The 17,082-nt window shown below is 36.9% G+C and overlaps 1 protein-coding gene across 2 annotated transcripts in view; it reads left to right on the top strand.

Annotated features, from left to right (window-relative positions):
• The window catches only part of stox2a (storkhead box 2a), a 48,075-nt gene that overhangs the window by 11,201 nt on the left and 19,792 nt on the right, over positions 1 to 17,082 (top strand). The window contains exon 1 of one of the 2 annotated variants that reach the window (XM_051897384.1): positions 7,303 to 8,716. The exons of the other annotated variant lie outside the window; for it this stretch is intronic. Coding sequence (XP_051753344.1) covers positions 8,539 to 8,716 — 178 coding nt within the window. The 5' untranslated portion in view covers positions 7,303 to 8,538. Of the gene's footprint in view, positions 1 to 7,302; positions 8,717 to 17,082 lie in introns of those variants that run through there. 2 annotated transcript variants of the gene reach the window in all.

Genomic DNA, 17,082 nt, shown 5'->3' with positions numbered 1-17,082 from the left:
GAAATGTTATTCTGACATTTATAGAGTGCTTTGAAAGGGGAAAATTACTGTGATAAAGACAATAGTCAGCAACTCTTCTTTCAGTTTGTTCTTCTGATTAATACAAAGTCTTACGGCTTTAAAGGAGTGGTGTACAAAAATGTATTTGTGTCATACTGTTGCTTCAAAGACAATAATTTATGACACTTATTTAAGTGCATATCTTCAGATTGGATATGTTCTCTATATAACTGACACTGACATGACACACTTTGTCATTTCTATTAATTTATGTCAGGGTGATACAACGTCCTGAAGTCATAATGAAGATAAAAGCCTCCTTAAAAGAATGGAATTCTTGAAAAGATAACCTTAAGTAGTAGTTTGGCATAATACTTTATTATTTAATGGAGAACTTACCAATGTTTTATCCACAAAGTTTTTACCTTGAAAAATATATATAAAACCTTTTTGAAAATTATTCAAAGAAAGATATGTGCACTCACATGTATGGAGATTCATTTGAATGTTATTCTTATTTTATTCATTTGAAGGAAAATGTGCTTTTTATTCAGTTGAAAACCTTTAATTGAAAGTCATTTAATTGAAACCTTTTTTTAAGGTTTTCAAAACATGTAAAACCAGCATATTGACTCATTGACCCATACTTTTTTTTTTTTTTTTAGATGATAAGTGCTGGTTAGTTGGACTGTTTATTGATGGTTTATCAGGAATTTTCATATGCTCAGTTATGTATATGGCCGCATTTACATTACATGGTTCAAATGATCCAATTCTGATTTTTTTCCCTCCCATGTGGCACAGATCAGATATAACCCACGAACGTGTAAGTAGGAAAAATGCACATGGATTCCGATATTCTCAGATCGGTTTCAGGCCTTATTCATATGTGGAAATACATCTGTTATAAATTAGATACGTGCATTTGCATCTGCCTTGTAAGTGGACAGATCGGACATCCCGTTAATGTGAGTCGGACATAATTGAAAAAGCAATCACATGACTCTTTTCAATGCCACAATGGAGGACGAAGTCTTAACCCAATGTTTTGCTGACTGTGGTGCGGAAAGCAAAGCTTGTATTATCATTTTGTTTGCATCCATTGTAAATCTCTTTGTTTTTACTTCCTTTTTGGCCTAAGCTTTTCGGGGTCAGTACGTCTACCTTGGGTTGTTTTGCCAAGTCGATATCTGTAAATGCAGATATCGAATATGGGTCACTTTTATGTAATCTGGTCATCAAAAAAAATCAAATATAGTCAACAAATTGGAATTAGGCACCAAGACCTGCAGTGTAAATGTGGCCTATAAGAAACCATGTCCTGAGTCAAAATGTATGAAATTTGGTTGGAAGCAAATAGTTGGACAGATGGAGTATCATATCCTATTAGGGCTCAGTAGATCTATTCAAGAAACAAAGCATTTACTGAAGACCCCTAAATATTCCTTCAGTTAGCCTCATTCTCCACCCTGTCGAATGTTTTGGAGCTTGAAAAAAGCTTGATATCATTCCAGTGCCCCTCTTATTTATTTATTTATTTATTTATTTTTTACAGTCTCTGAATTCCTTTTTTTCTACACTATTTAACGAGTTCTAATCAAGTCTTGTCATCTCATTCTCCATTAAAATGGAGCATTTGTGCAGTCTTTCCTTTCAGGCCTTTTTAAAACTCAACTGTCGAGGTCACACTCCGTTAAAAGAATTTCATCTAGGATTAGACGGGTTTTGTGGAACTGTCTGAGTACACTGTATTATAGTGTCACTCATGACAGAAAAAATGTAGTCTTGTCTGTCTACATTGTTTGTGGAGTTTTAGAATATTACGTTTAGGCCAAATACATTTATTTCTTTCTTTATTTAATTTTTTATATCATGCTCAATTCTATTTGGATTTATTGATTTATGATAAAGTAAAACATGCAGCATAATTTCAGTTTTATTGTAATTTATTAAATGTTAATTTAATGGATTGTTTTTAAATTCAAGCATTTATTTACATGACAATTACACCACAATGTAACCTGTTCTCATACTACTTGAGTATATTCTGTTGTGATTTGTCAAAAGTGACGTGACCTTAAAGTAATCTGCAAATGTGAATTTGTGTGGAGTTTAACTCTGTTGTTTGTAAAAGGCTTATTTATTGACCAAGACTTACGCTCCACCTGCCTGGCTGACAGAAATAAACTCCTGATATGGATTGATGCATTGCTGCCATCTAGAGGCACGGAGTATAATTTTCATCTGCATCCAGCCTTCTGCTATAGGGTCAAAGACATTTAGATGTCTGCATCAATAGAAATTTACAAAAGTGATTTTATATACATTAAAAAAGCACATTAAATGCAAGTAAAAAGTCTACATTTAAGGTTTCAAATAAGTTTTGGGGAGAATAAAATGTCAAAATGTGGGTGAAATAATGTTCCATTGTCATTCAGCGTAATAATTATAACAACATACTTATTCTGATTTGTACGTATTAAAATATATAAAAGAATAAGTGAGCATACTAAATTTTATTGCATTTTAAATGAGTAAAAATTCTTGCTGACAAATGGGCAAAACCTAGGATAGTGGCAAAATTAAAAAAAGTAATTAGCATTTAATATCGCATAAATAGATTTTTTTTTGTTAAGATTGTTACACTAAATGACATTGTAGTAGGTGTCTTCTGTAAATCATGGTAAAAATGTATATTTAATTTTTGCTCAGAAAAAAACAGGACCCATTCTGATTTATTGAAAAACAACAACAACAACAATTCAAAGTTGTATTACACTTATTCATTCATCACAAAAGCTATTATATGAATAAAACATAAAATAAAATCTATAGCTCAGACACATGATAGATCAAGTTGAGACGGAACAATTAAACAAATGACAACTGAGGAATAATGAGACAACACAATAACTAATAACTATAGATGATTTTAATTATATTTCAGTTATTTTAAATGTTATGATTTGTTTTGTTTTTAACAGTATATATATATGAGAGAGAGAGAGATCAGTTAGTTGGTAATAACCATAATAATATTATCTATTTACTTTTAATCTATTTAATCTATTACTTTTTTATCGATTTAAAAAAAAGGCTCCTAAAAAGCAATCAAATCCTCCTTAGCCCCTCTCCATTATTTTTAGCAGTGTCTACTCTCCACCATTCACCTTTTAGAGATGTCCTACTGCAGAGCCTATGAGCTCATCAAGCAACGTCGCCATGGTTACGGCTGCTGTTGCGGCTCAGAAATAAGATGGCTGGTGTTTTTTCCCCCCTTTCCTTTTTGTATGAATGAACGAGAGCAGCTTCGCCTTCACTCTTTTTTTCTTCACCCTGTCTCTCTAATCCAATCTCTCGTCCTCCAATCCGCAGCCAAGCAGGATAGTTAGTGATTTCAGCTGATGAGCAGGCAGACGGGGATAGGACGGTGTGAGGAAGAGGTTAGCACAAGGCCTCCCTCCTCAAATGTGCCTGAGCTGAACCTGCTGAATGGCCTCAGAGTAGAGGAGTATTTACTTTTTAGTATATTTACTTGTTTTGAATGTTGACATAGGGCTATTGAATTGCATTGCCCGCACATACTCACACTAGCACTAAATTATATGTGACCCTGGACCACAAAACCAGTCATAAGTCGCACGGGTATATTTGTAGCAATAGCCAACAATACACTGTATGATTCAAACTTACCAATTCTTCTTTTATGCCAAAAATCATTAGGATATTAAGTAAAGATCATGTTTCATGATGATATTTTATAAATTTCCTACTGTAAATATATCAAAAATGTATTTTTGTGAGTGGATATGCATTTCTAAGGACTTCATTTGAACAACTTTAAAGATGATTTTCTTCTTATTTTTTTTATTTTTTTTTTGCACCCTCAGATTCCAGATATTCAAATAGTTGTATCTCGACCAAATATTGTCCTGTCCTAACAAGCTTATTTAGCTTATTTATTCAGCTTTTAGGTGATTTTAAGTTGACCCTTATGACTGGTTTTGTGGTCCAGAGTCACATATTAATACTAATGCTAGTATTTATTTAAAGAAACTTTGAAAATTGCATGTCTGGCTACTGACCTCATCACACAGTATATTACTAGAGCACTGTTAAACGTTTGACGTCAGTAAGATTTTTCTTTTTTGACAATTTTTTCAGCAGTATACATTAAATTAATCAATAGTGACATTTAAGAAAAAAAAATATTTCACAACTTTTTTTTTTTTACATTGATAACATAAGAAATGTTTCTTGAGCAGCAAATCAGCATATTAGAATGATTTCTGAAGGATCATGTGACACTGAAGACTGGAGTAATGATGCTGAAAATTCAGCTTTGCATCACAGGGATAAATAACATTTAAAAATGTATTAAAAAAAATTTAATATTTCACATTACTACTGTTTTTACTGTATATTTGATAAAAAATAAATGCAGACTTGCTGAACAGAGGATTCTTTCAAAACATAAAAGCAAAAATCTGACTGTCCCCAAACTTTTGAACAGTAGTGTAGGTTAAGAAAATACAAAGCCAGTCTGACTAGTAATACTTGTGTCATGTGTCACGCTAGGCGATAAAAATTTTTCTTGTTCTGACTTGTTCCATGGATTGAACTGAGATTCATAGTAGCACAGTTGTACCACTAGATGGTATGTTAGGATTATACTAATTGCAGAATGATCAAAACTAAATATCTGTGACTAGAAACATTAGCCATTGTCCATACTTAAACATGCGTATGTATGTATAGTTTGTCGGTTTCTATTTGCGGAAATTAATTCATGAACAAGCTCAGAAATTTCAAAATTGTTCTCTCCATTGTATCAGCTTAAATGTATCAGCTATTATGGATTTTATTGTGATATTCTACAGTTATGTTCTTGCTAGATACGTTATTACTTACACATATGTTGTGTATGTGACATTTACATCTGGGTAGGTATGTATTAACATTAGTTATAGAGTTAATATTCTGAAACTAAAGAGGCACAGGTTCTGAGCTTCTGTTACATTTGTTTTTTTTTTTTTAAAAAAACCCTTTACTTTCTATTGTAAAATTTGGAAAATTAGTCCCTCCAACTTTTAATGCTGACTCACAGAGGTCATGTTCACAGCATGTTGTGTCACACCCCCTCTTGCCTGTTGTTAGCCTTTAGCCTCTGTAACGCCTTCGTGCGGGGAGTTTGTGCTGTGGTCACATTCTCTCTCATTTTAATTGCAGAGGGAGTGGGAGCAGCTTGAAGGGAAGGCATTGGTGTTTTGTCATGCTTAGTTGGCCTCTAACCTCCTCCTCCTCTTGATTTAGATCAACACAAAACTACATCTCCCATACATGGCCCCTGCTGCTATCATGAGTCCCCTGCAAACAAGTTCAATTATTATTGGGATTTTTGGGTATCAACTATTTAGGTTTGTCAAAAATGGCAAGTTACATAAGTGCATCTTAATAGGTATGTTTTGTTGGTGGTTATGCCATGGTAGAAATGCAATATTCACTGTCAGCCACGATTAATTTATTTAGTGAAAGTGACCGATAAATAGAGGATTACAAAGATAAAGAGAGTTGTATTCTGGTCATGTGATCTCCATGAGATGGCCCACTACATGTAAAATAACTTGTTTGGGGTTACACTTTATTTTTAGGCACTCTTGTTAGTGTTTGGTTTGGGGTTAGTTGCTTGTAATTCTGCATAATTTTTACCGTTATTACTATAGCGAGTCCATGTAACGTATAATAAGGATACTGTTAAATAAAGTGTTACCTTTTTTATTAGACTACTGAAACGACTGGAATCTTCATCTTATGTGAGTCTTCATGATTTCAAGCATATTTTTATATTAAATATGATACATTTGAGTCCATCATGATTCACAAATTATGTTCAGCCAAGGCATTTGGTCATTCAGCTCTCTCTAGCTATTCTGCATTTAAAGGGATACTCCAACCCAAAATTAAAATTCTCTCATCATTTACTTACACTCATGCCGTCCCAGATGAATATGACTACTTCTTCTGTGGAACACAGAGATTTTTAGAAAAATAATCCATCTTTGAGTCCATATAATGCAAGTGAATAGGTTGTCCTTTCAAAACCTCAGCAAAATGAACATGACGGTTATCTATACGACTCCAGTGGTTGGTGTGTGTAAGACTAATACTAATATTTTTAACTTTTTACACTATAAACCTTCTGGCCAACTATTTTTACACTATAAACCTTCTGTCAGCACTTCTTGCGTGATTTTCACAATGCGCTTACATCATGCTGATGTTTGCGTCAAGCACACGCATGTATGACAGTTGGCAGGAAGTGATGGTTTATAATATTAAAGTTTAAAATATTAGTAACACTTTAAAATATGGTTCATTAGTTAACATTAGCTAACTACATTAGTTAACATGAACTAATAATGAACTGCACTTCTACAGCATTTATTAATCTTTGTTAATTTCAACATTTACTAACACATTAAAATCAAGAGTTGTATTTGTTAACATTAGTTAATGCACTGTGAACTAACATGAACAAGTAATGAACAGCTGGATTTTTATTAACTAACATTAACAAATATTAACAAATACAGCAACAAATGTATTGCTCATAATTAGTTCATGTTAGTTAATACATTAACTAATGTTTAACTAATGAACCTTATTGTAGTGTTACCAAAATATTAGTAATTTTTCTCACACACACCTGTCGTTTTGCTTCAGAAGACATTGATTCATCAACTGTGGTTGTATGGATTATCATTGTGTTCATTTTTTTTTTTTTTTTTTTTTTGACCCATCCATTTGCATTAAATGGACTCACAAATATGGATTTTTTTTTTTTTTTTTAAATCTCTGTTCGTGTTCCACAGAAGAATGAAAGTCATATTCAGCTGGCCCAAATGATCTGGGATCAATAAATAAATTACAAAGTCTAAATAAATAAAATTGTGTCCCGATGGAAGTAGTGGATGAATTTTACAATTCTTTGTTTATTCAGTTATACAAATTTTTCTACTTTCTGTAATTTAATGTGATTTGGCTGCTAAAAGATAAATGATTGTTGAACAGAACAAATACTATTAGCATAGAAGTAAAGCATGTCGTGGTTAAGATGGAGAGGATACGCACTTGTTTTAAACATTTTTATATTGCATGTTATTCTAGGACAACTGCTATGGACTGCATGTATTTTCCATTCAGTCTTTAATTTCCTTTATGAACCCTGCTATTATTTCCTTTTCTCCCCATCTTTCTTTTCCATCTACGTTAACTCGCTCTCAATCGCACTCCGAAACACGCACGCTCACGTAGAGCCTCTGCCGCGCGCTCACACACTCGATCGCTTGCTCTGCTGCTCTCCTGCCTCCCCCCTCACTCACACATACACTCTCACACACACACCCCTTTCATAAGGTGCTGGCAGCAGCAGTGTTAGCAGCAGCAGCGACGGCAGCAGCATTGAAAGAGGAGGGAGCCTCGGAGACAAGATGTAGTCGCGTGAATGAGCATGTAGCCTCGCAGCCGCCGTCCTCCTTCACTGTGGAATTACGGAACAAAAGAGGAGGACCATTCTTCCGCATCTGCAGTTTCCATTTTTTCCACCTTCCCCCTCGTCGCGGTTTTTCTGCCCTCCCCTCGTGCGTGGCGTCGTTTTCGACGGAGGTTAGTGGCAGAGCTGGAGAGGAGGGAGGCTGACAAGGGCTTGTCTGCGGACTGAGATCACCAAAGCTTCGAGGTCACCTCAGAGGCTGTTCTCGCCTTTCTTCTTTTTTTCCCTCCCCCTTTGCGTTTTCTCTTTCCCAGGCAGGCCTTTTGTTTTTCAGCGGACTTGTCCGAGGGGCTGCCGCCGCCGCGCTGAATTGGGCTATTGTTGGACAGGCAGGCCTCTCTCTCTCTCTCTCTCTCTCTCTCTCTCTCTCTCTCTCTCTCTCTCTCTCTCCCTCCCTCCCTCCCTCCCTCCACAATACCCTATCCTCCCTCCCTCCTCTATCTTCCTTAATCACTCCATCCTTTCATCGTGATGCACCTTGCTTAAACTCATATGTGTGTTTATCGGTACACACGCACTGTCCGGAATTGTCTTCGCGCTGCTTCTCGTTTTCCTTCTCGTCCCACCCCGCCGTCCCCCTCTTCTCCCATCCCCGCAGTGCCTGGCGATGTAATGTGCCCTTCGTGGCACATGAATCCGGATGTTTGGCAGGGGGTCGGCGGGATTTGTTCCAGCCAAGGGTGATGCCTCAGAGGACAGCCCTGCCCAGCGCTCCCACGCCCACCTCCAACCACTGAGCACGCCCGCCTGCGCCGCCACGTGTCACCCCCGGTTCGCGTGCGTACGTGCGCGTATGTGTGTATATGCGTACGCACGTGTGCATGTGCGAGAGCGCCCTTACCATGACTCTGGCCTGATACCTGGACTGGGGTGTCCCCTGCCAATGTGGGGGAGGGACTGAACCTCAGGTTACTCCCCACCCCCTCCCTCCCCTTACCCTCTTCCCTCTCTCCCCCCCTTCTCCCCTCCACGGGTAACCTGCCGGCATGAAGAAGACCCGCAGCTCCAACGTCAGGCGGGCCTGGCCCAGCTCGGATCTATCGGAGCGGGCCTTAGAGCGCATCCGCACTCGCAGTGAGAAGGACTACCACCACCATAAGCACTTTCCACCGCCCCCTCCTCCGACCCACATCTCCCCTTCTCCGCGGGGCTACATGACACCAGGTGGGTCCCCCAGGACCTCTGATTCACCTTGGACCAGAGGCCGTAAATCAGGGTTCCTCAAATCTGGTCCTGAAGGGCCGCTGCCTTGCAGAGTTTAGCTCAAACCCTGATCAAACTCACCTACCTGTAATTTTCTTGTAACTCCAAAAACCTTGACTAGCTTGCTCAGGTGTCTTTGAGTAGGATTGGATCTAAGCTCAGCAGGGCATTGGCACTCCAGGGCTGGATTTGAGGAACCCTGCTGTAAAGGTTTGTTAGCCTAGCACATTAGTAACTTGCCATTCTCCATCATCTTGTTTAACTGGGCATGTATGGTTTCTGTATTTAATATGCTGATTGACAGGGGCTTTGGAAGCAGACTATAGAGGTGAATCAATTACAACAACATGATGAAAGAAAAGGATGAATCAAGCATCATGCATCCACCATTTTGGTCCCAGCAAGGGTTTTACAGCATTAAGTTTGTAGCATCATGAATAACAGTTCTGGCAGCTGGTTTCCCTGTTGTACGAGTGTAATGAGAGAGATTGTGAGATGGCCTCAGGATTCATGGCTGCTTTTCTCCATTTTGGTTGTGAGTCTTCTGTTATTGTCCGTAATGTTCAGCTGGAGAGCTGGTCAGGCCTGTAGAGGAGCTCAATAGTGAAATGGGAAGATGACGCATCTCTATGATAAACCAACTGATCTGTATTTGAGGTAAAGAAAGTTTCCAGTGAATTTAGTGCTAATACAGATGTCATGTACAAATGCTTGTATGTTTGTCTAGTCAGTTAGCACTGAGGCTATGAAAAGGAAGAATTCTTCAAGTTCTCTTAGCTTTAAGCACACTGGGCAACACTCACAAATAGGATACTTTTTGGTGTTCCATTATGTTTTTGTAAAACATTTAAGGCACAAATTCTATGTTTTGTTGAGAGAATTATTAGATATCTTTGATAAAATATTATGTAATGTTTGATTAACCAAGCCTGTCCTACCCCAGAGGTCTTGACCTTCTTGTATCCAACAATTAAAATCATACAACTGTCATAATTTTACATAATCTGTTGAATTGAAGTTCACTTGTAAAAAGTCTTTTTAAATTTAACTAATTTTAATCACTTTCTACAGCATGGCATGAAGGCAAGTAAATTACCACAAATTGTAGTTAAAGCGTCAATAAACTTTAAGCATTCAACCCTGTTACTAAAACTATTGTGAGAATAATGACCAAACAAATATTGTTTCTTTAAGTATTGGGAAATTAAGTTTATCAGTAACTTTTGATTCTAAACCAATTAACCTTTACTGTATGGTAGCTTAATTTAGACACATATTCACAATTATTACCCATTTTGCTCTAGTGATTTAATACATTTTAGGTTTATTTAATGTTTATTGCTCAAAACTATCACACAAATCAAAGTTTTGTACTGCTTTTTTCCCAATGTTTGGCAAAGGGGTTGAAAAATGAGAAATCTCATGTAAAATACACCATTCATATAAATTATGGTTTGACATTCTGAGACTGATAATTCAACATTTTATTATGTTAAATACCTCCTTTCTCTGACCATTTGCTGAAAAAGTATTCTTCACTTTATAAGACCCTATTTTGTACCCCATTGAAAGTGCAGACTAGTTTTTACCAGATGAGGTTTAAATTGTCTGTACTCTGAGGCAGATATAAGTGTCTACACCTACATTATCACTTTTTTTCTTTTCAGGTCTCACTTTTTTAACGTGGCAATTCCTTTACAGCTTTACAGCTAAGTGATTTAGAGGCTGACATTTTGCCATCTGTCCCTTTGTTCTTTAAAGGGATAGTTCACCTAAAAATAAAAATTGTCATAATTTGCATGGTATTCCAAACCTTTGTTTTTTCCACCATAGAACACAAAAGGAGATGTTTAAGAGAATGTTTGAGCTGCACTTTTCCATCACTATGGCTGTCAAGTGATATATAATAGTTTTGTGAGATAAACTGACAGAAATTTACAACATAGGCTCAATGCAAAACACGTGCCTGGAGCAAGATTTTTGCAAAATGATATTATGTTCCTTGCACATTTTTTTTTTTAAAAGTTATATTTATGGGCTTTTTGTGCCTTTATTCCAATAGGACAATAGAGAGCAGACAGGAAAGCATTGGGCAGAGAGAGGGGGCAGGATCGGCAAAGGACCTCGAGACGGGAATCGAACTCTGGTCGCCGTGAACGCATTTGCGCCATGTGTCGGCGCCTAACCACTAGGCTATCGGCGCAGACTCCTTGCATATTTTGCAACACTTTTTAAATGAATGAAATAAATGTCCAGTGAGTGGTGCTAAAAGCATGTTTCAGTTTTATCAAAAACACATGACCGTGAATCTGGAAATGTTTTATCACGTTGGTCGTTGGTTGTACATATCGCGTTAGTTCTGAAATTAAATGTGCAGTGAGTGGTGCTAAAAGGTTGATGCTCTATTACATTTGAAAATAATGCACCACCTACACTAAACTCTACCCTAAACCTAACTGATAGTTTTAACAAAAGCAAATGTGAGACAAAAATGCACGCATGCTCATTTATCGTGACTCGTGTTTCAAGGGACATTGCAAGTGCAGTGTTGTACTAGGTGAGCTACTGAGCAAGTTTACTACTTCAGAAAAGCCATACATATAGAGCTGGTTACAAATCAATCACTATAAAAGTGTTGAGGTCATAACATAATATTGTGCAAGGAACCACTCAAAAATAAGTCTTTATTAATCGATAATGCTCCTGTAATAATAATTTGTGTGAAAAACAGACTTTGTAATAAAAACACAGATAACTGCAGCACATGGATGTCATTTTATCAACGAGCTTTACTGTGTGCCCAACAACAGTAGCTGTCAATAGTGTCCTTAAAACTGTGCTTACTTGTCAGTGCAGGGTAATCATGGTATACAGACATATCCTTGAAAACCTCTGGGACCTAACTTCAAATAAAGTTAGCTGACCCCTTTTACAATAAGACTAGCTGCAGACAATGAGTTGTGTTCTTGTTATAGTCCTAAATTTACCTGTGGACAATTATTTTATCATTAGACCAATACAAATATGCTACATAACAAGCATATGATCTCTAATGCATGTCATTGATTTATAAATATATGACTTCAATTTACAGTATAAGTACTATAAAAATACGCAAGTTTTGCTTTTAGCATTTTGAATTGGGCATGAAGAAGATGCACTACCATTCAAAGTATTTTTGTGGAAACCATGAAACACTTTCTTTCAGGAGTAAGTACTGTTACTTTTGATTGATTTATTGTGTCCTTGCTGAATAAAAGTATTAATTTCTTTTTTTTAAAAAAAAATTATTACTGACCCCAAACTTTTGAATGGTATAGTATAGTTCTTGTGTGTGTCTGTTGAAACATTTGCTGAATCCTACACTACAAGCAAAACCAAGATCTTATATAAAATGTGTTCCTACAAAAAATAAAAATTATCCTAGTGCAAAATGTTGTCCTTATATTAATGTGAATTTCAGTTTGCAACCCACTTTTACTTCTGTAATGTGACGTATTTCCAATGAACAGGATATTCCATGAAAAACGTTTGAGTTTTATGCATTAGGAATTGATTGGATGGTGAAAAGTGGGTGTTACATACCAAAATTGAATTGCAATGAATATGAGTTTGCTAAAACAATGCCTGAGTAGCTATTTGAAAATTGATTAACATTATCCAAAAGCCTGCCTGACCTAAGTGACATAAGCAGAAAATGAAAGTCAATTTAGAGTTAATACATTTTGGTAAAATATTACAAAGCCATACTTTTTTTTAATCTATTTTGCATAACTTGCACCTATAAATCAATAAAACCAGGAATGTGCATTAAGAAAGTAAATAGTGTCCGTTGACTAAGGGTTTTATCTTGCTTGCCTGTTTTCCACTGAACCATACTTAGTGGCACAAAGTAACTACATGCTCGCACGTATGCACTGGCCCAGCTGTGACAGAGTCCCTGATTTAGGCGTGGGAGAGGAACGAGGCCATGCTGGTGCAGTAATAGCCTGGCCTCTGTAGTAATGTGAGAGAGAGATAGAAGAGGCTGTGCTTGAATAAATCGTTGGCCTCTGCCTCCAGTCAGCTGATAGATTTGTAGAAATCATCCAGCCACTATGAGGAACTCGGTTAAGCCTTTGGGATCTTTTGGATTAATAATGACACACACACGCATGTGTGAAAGATGTGCGTGCCATGCATAAGTCCTCATATAGTGTCTCTTGCTTTCCCTGTTCTGTTCTGTCCTGTCCTGTTCCCTATTTTAATATGGACCGTCTCATTATTTCCTCACTACACAGATTCGCTCTGTCGTTCTATTTTTCTCTCTCTCTCTTCTACACATACTATCACTCGTTGCACCAGGCTAAAAATATCCACCCCAGTTCTGGACATCCCAGATGCTGACATCACTAGTGGGACTGTATGCAGGATTTGCATGGGATGATTGAGAAGAGAATGAGAGCATGAGAGAGGGAGGGATGGCGAGTGATCAGGCCACGGAAATAGGACTGCAAGCTAACATACTGCATGCAGTGAAGATTCTGCATTGACCCCCATTTGAAACAGTGTTCGTTTATAGTCTGTCCTATATAGCAATATTTGACCTTTCCGTCGTGAACGGAAAGAACGCCGGTCTCCATTTTGTGCCAGGCCTGAAGGTTACTAACAAATCCTTACAGTAACATGGAGGGCTGTGCATATAGTATGATTGTATCTTCATCACCTCCTTATTCAGCTAATGTTCTTGTAGTAGTGTTGGCTACAGAGTACGACTGTGCTTCTTGTGTTAAGATTAAAGTGGGTCAGCAGAGAGTCTGGGCCTAGTCTGAGGGGACCACCCTGAGCACTCATCTCTATCCCCTCTCTCACTTTTTGGTTACAGAATGGACCATTATACATTGCTAAGGGCCAAGATGACTTAAAGGAATAGTTCACACACACAAAAAAAAAAAAATCCCATAATTTACTCAACCTCAAGCCATCCTAGGTGTATATGACCTTCTTCTTTCAGACAAACACAATCGGAGTTATATTAAATAATATCCTGGCTCTTCCCAGCTTTGTAATGGGATTTAATAGTGCCCGAGTTTTTGAAGTTCCAAAAAGCGCATCCATCCATCATAAAAGTAATCCATTCAGCTCCAGTGGGTTAATAAATGCCTTCTGAAGTGCAGTGATGGGTTTTTGTAAAAAAACAAATATCCATGTTTAAAACTTTATAAACTATATCACTGGCTTCCGGCAACGGCTGTACGCGTTTTCACGAGAAAGTCGAGTTCCGCCGGAAGGGTGACCTCTGACCTGATGTAGGACATAGCTCTTCTTCTCTTATATCAAAATCCTGTGACATTTTTCTCTAAAACTTATTGTTTTAGACTTCTAATTTTTGACCGGCATTTTGTTTTGCTCTGTCCTCTGCGCTTCCGCATTCGTCAGTTCTTACCTAAGCTTACTCTACATCATACGTTATACATCGGGTCGGAGGTCACCCTTCTGCCGGAACTTGACTTTCTCGTGAACTCGTGTACGGTCGATGCCAGAAGCCAGTGACTATAGTTTATAAAGTTTTAAATATGAGTATTTTTCTTACAGAAACCCATCGCTTTGCATCAGAAGGAATTTATTAACCCACTGGAGTCGTATGGATTACTTTTATGATGAATGGTTGCGCTTTTTTGGAGCTTCAAAAACTCGGGCACTATTCAATGCCATTACAAAGCTTGGAAGAGCCAGGATATTTTTTAATATAACTCCAATTGTGTTTGTCTGAAAGAAGAAAGTCATATATAACAAAGATGGCTTGAGGGTGAGTAAATTATGGAATAATTTTTATTTTTTGGGTGAATTATCCCTTTAAGAAATGAAAAGATTCTTTTATCAAAGGATGAAGCTCAAAGTTTGTGTAACAGAGCTGTGGGTTCCCATTGCAGTAGATAGATTCACTGGGTCGTAAACCAACTTTTTGGTCTTAAGAAAAGAGAATTAGAAAATGAAACTCTGTGGTTGAGCACACTTATGTTTGTCAGGTTTCATCAAACTACCCTCAATATTATGAGGTCATATTAAAAACCTGTGAAATCTTTCACTTAAACTCTGAAAAAGAAAGCTTTAATATTCTGAGGAATTTTTTGCACTTTTTCTTTATGACTATATCAAATGTAAGCCAATGTGCGACTGACCATGTTAACTCATTTGTACAGAAGGTCATATTTCCTTACATTAAATATTTTGCTTCCATTTAAGCCCACAAGATTCTTTAGAACATTCTTAGATTGTGCTGGGATAACATGGATGATCCAAGATTTCTGTAGTCAAAAGTAGGACATACGAAAATAATAAGATATTGCGAAATTTAAATATATATTTTTTTATTTATATTTTTTAATATTTATCTTTTCTCACAAATTGTTATATATTATTATATTTTTAATTTATAAAGTTGTCGATCAAATTTGACAAATTTTATTTTTTAATGTAATATTGCAGTGTTTATAATAAATGATTTATCTGTGCCCATCATTTTTTTTAAAATTCATATGTCATTGTAATCTTTAATCAAAAAAACTTACCCTCCCATCATCTCTTCTCTTCTCTGAAGTGTTCCTTGGTGCAAGGGATATCACAGCAATAGCAAATGACAACACTCCCACGATCCAATCAATTCCTGATGGACAAAATAAAATCCCACCCTACATTTTTTTTTCTCGTTCGAGAAGCTGTTTCACTTGCATATACGTCATGGGGAAGATGATGACAACTTCCGTTTCATGCCAACCTTAAATTAGAAAAAATAAATAAAATGAAAACATTTAAATAGGAGCATTTTCACTAGTGTTCTTCCACTACAGTGGACCCCCTTTAGATAAGACAAAATAATTTTTATTTAATTGCTGTGCAAAACTTTATGCAGCCATGTTTTATATTTCAGCAAAAGCTCCTCTTTTTCTGTTAAAGCCACCTGTTCATTTACTGTTCTTTTTGTTTCTGATTTTTTTTTTCCACTCTTTTAGAGCAGTTTCTAGAAAAATATTTCATTTACTGATCAAGATTATTTGTGAGTTATTTATTAACTGCACAATGTTTTTACAGTATACTTAAGTTTGTTTTGTGATCAATCTGATTGCTATCCAATGGGGTATGCACATGTACACTTGCCCACATAAATGTGTCTCTGCAATATAAATTCAGTACCCTTCCTGTGCTATATGCAAACATTACAGGGTTCTGTGACACTGCTAATGTTAAGCACCACAATTTTCTGTTGAATCCTTCCTTCCCCATATGACTGTTCGCTCATGTGTAGTTATGTTTTGGAACAGTGAAGCTTTTTTGTGGCCTGGCTGAATGAAATATTTCTTGGAGGGCATTTACACTTGGTCTTTTCATGATCAAATACTTTACGATTTCTGCTACTCCATCCCTAGACTCTCTTCAGAGGATGGCCTGCTTTTGGCAAGGGCTACTCTTGCCCTGGCTAAATTTGAATCCAGTGCCACAGCATCTGCCTCAGAGACAGATATCTCAGAATATCAGGATCAGAGGTTTTTATATGCCCCTTTTTTAGATGTGGCTGTATGATGGGGGATTTTCTAGAGACTTTTTTCGCAGAAATGTTTCTAACAGTAATGATTTTATGTATGTATTTGTCATGAAAGTGAAGGAGGGTGACTTTTACGCAGCTTTATTAAAGTGCATTTATTATGCTATTTTTAAGGTTCCTAATTTTGTTTTGGAAGGTCTCCTACAATAGATTTATATACATCAAAGGTCAAAAAACACTGTAATTTTCTCATAATATACATTGCACTTCACCTTATTTCTCAAAGAGTCTGAAAACGGTTTGTTCGAACATTCAATCTCTCTAAACCCCTCTTTTCCGGGAGCCAGCTCTTCTCTGATTGGTCAGATGGCCCAGTCTGTTGTGATTGGTCTACTGCTAACAGCATGTGTCGGAAAGAAAACATCCATTACTATTATCTGAAATACCTCAGAGCTTGTATACACAGTGATCCAAACAGTAAAGATCGTGCCGTTTTTTTCCATATCAATTCCAGCACGAGTCCTCATCTTTTGGAAGTGCATGCAAAGTGGATTCGCAGTGTTGAAAACAGCTTCTTCTCGACATGTCTACAACATGAACCAAACTCTTCCAGGCCTCAGCTACATCTACAGTGTTTGAGGGTCAAAGTAGACGTTTGGCTGGCATTATGCAAATTTGTTACATTGTTACATAGGTATGTAACAGAAATTGACACTGGAATTACTGACAGTTTGTTTCAGCAGTTCAGAATCGATTCTTTCTTTTAGGAGACAACAACTTTATTTGTTGTGCACTATGATCTTTA

This window comes from Ctenopharyngodon idella, chromosome 1 (assembly GCF_019924925.1).
Source record: "Ctenopharyngodon idella isolate HZGC_01 chromosome 1, HZGC01, whole genome shotgun sequence".
Lineage (NCBI taxonomy): Eukaryota > Metazoa > Chordata > Actinopteri > Cypriniformes > Xenocyprididae > Ctenopharyngodon > Ctenopharyngodon idella.
This window is presented reverse-complemented; position numbering and strand designations above follow the sequence as displayed.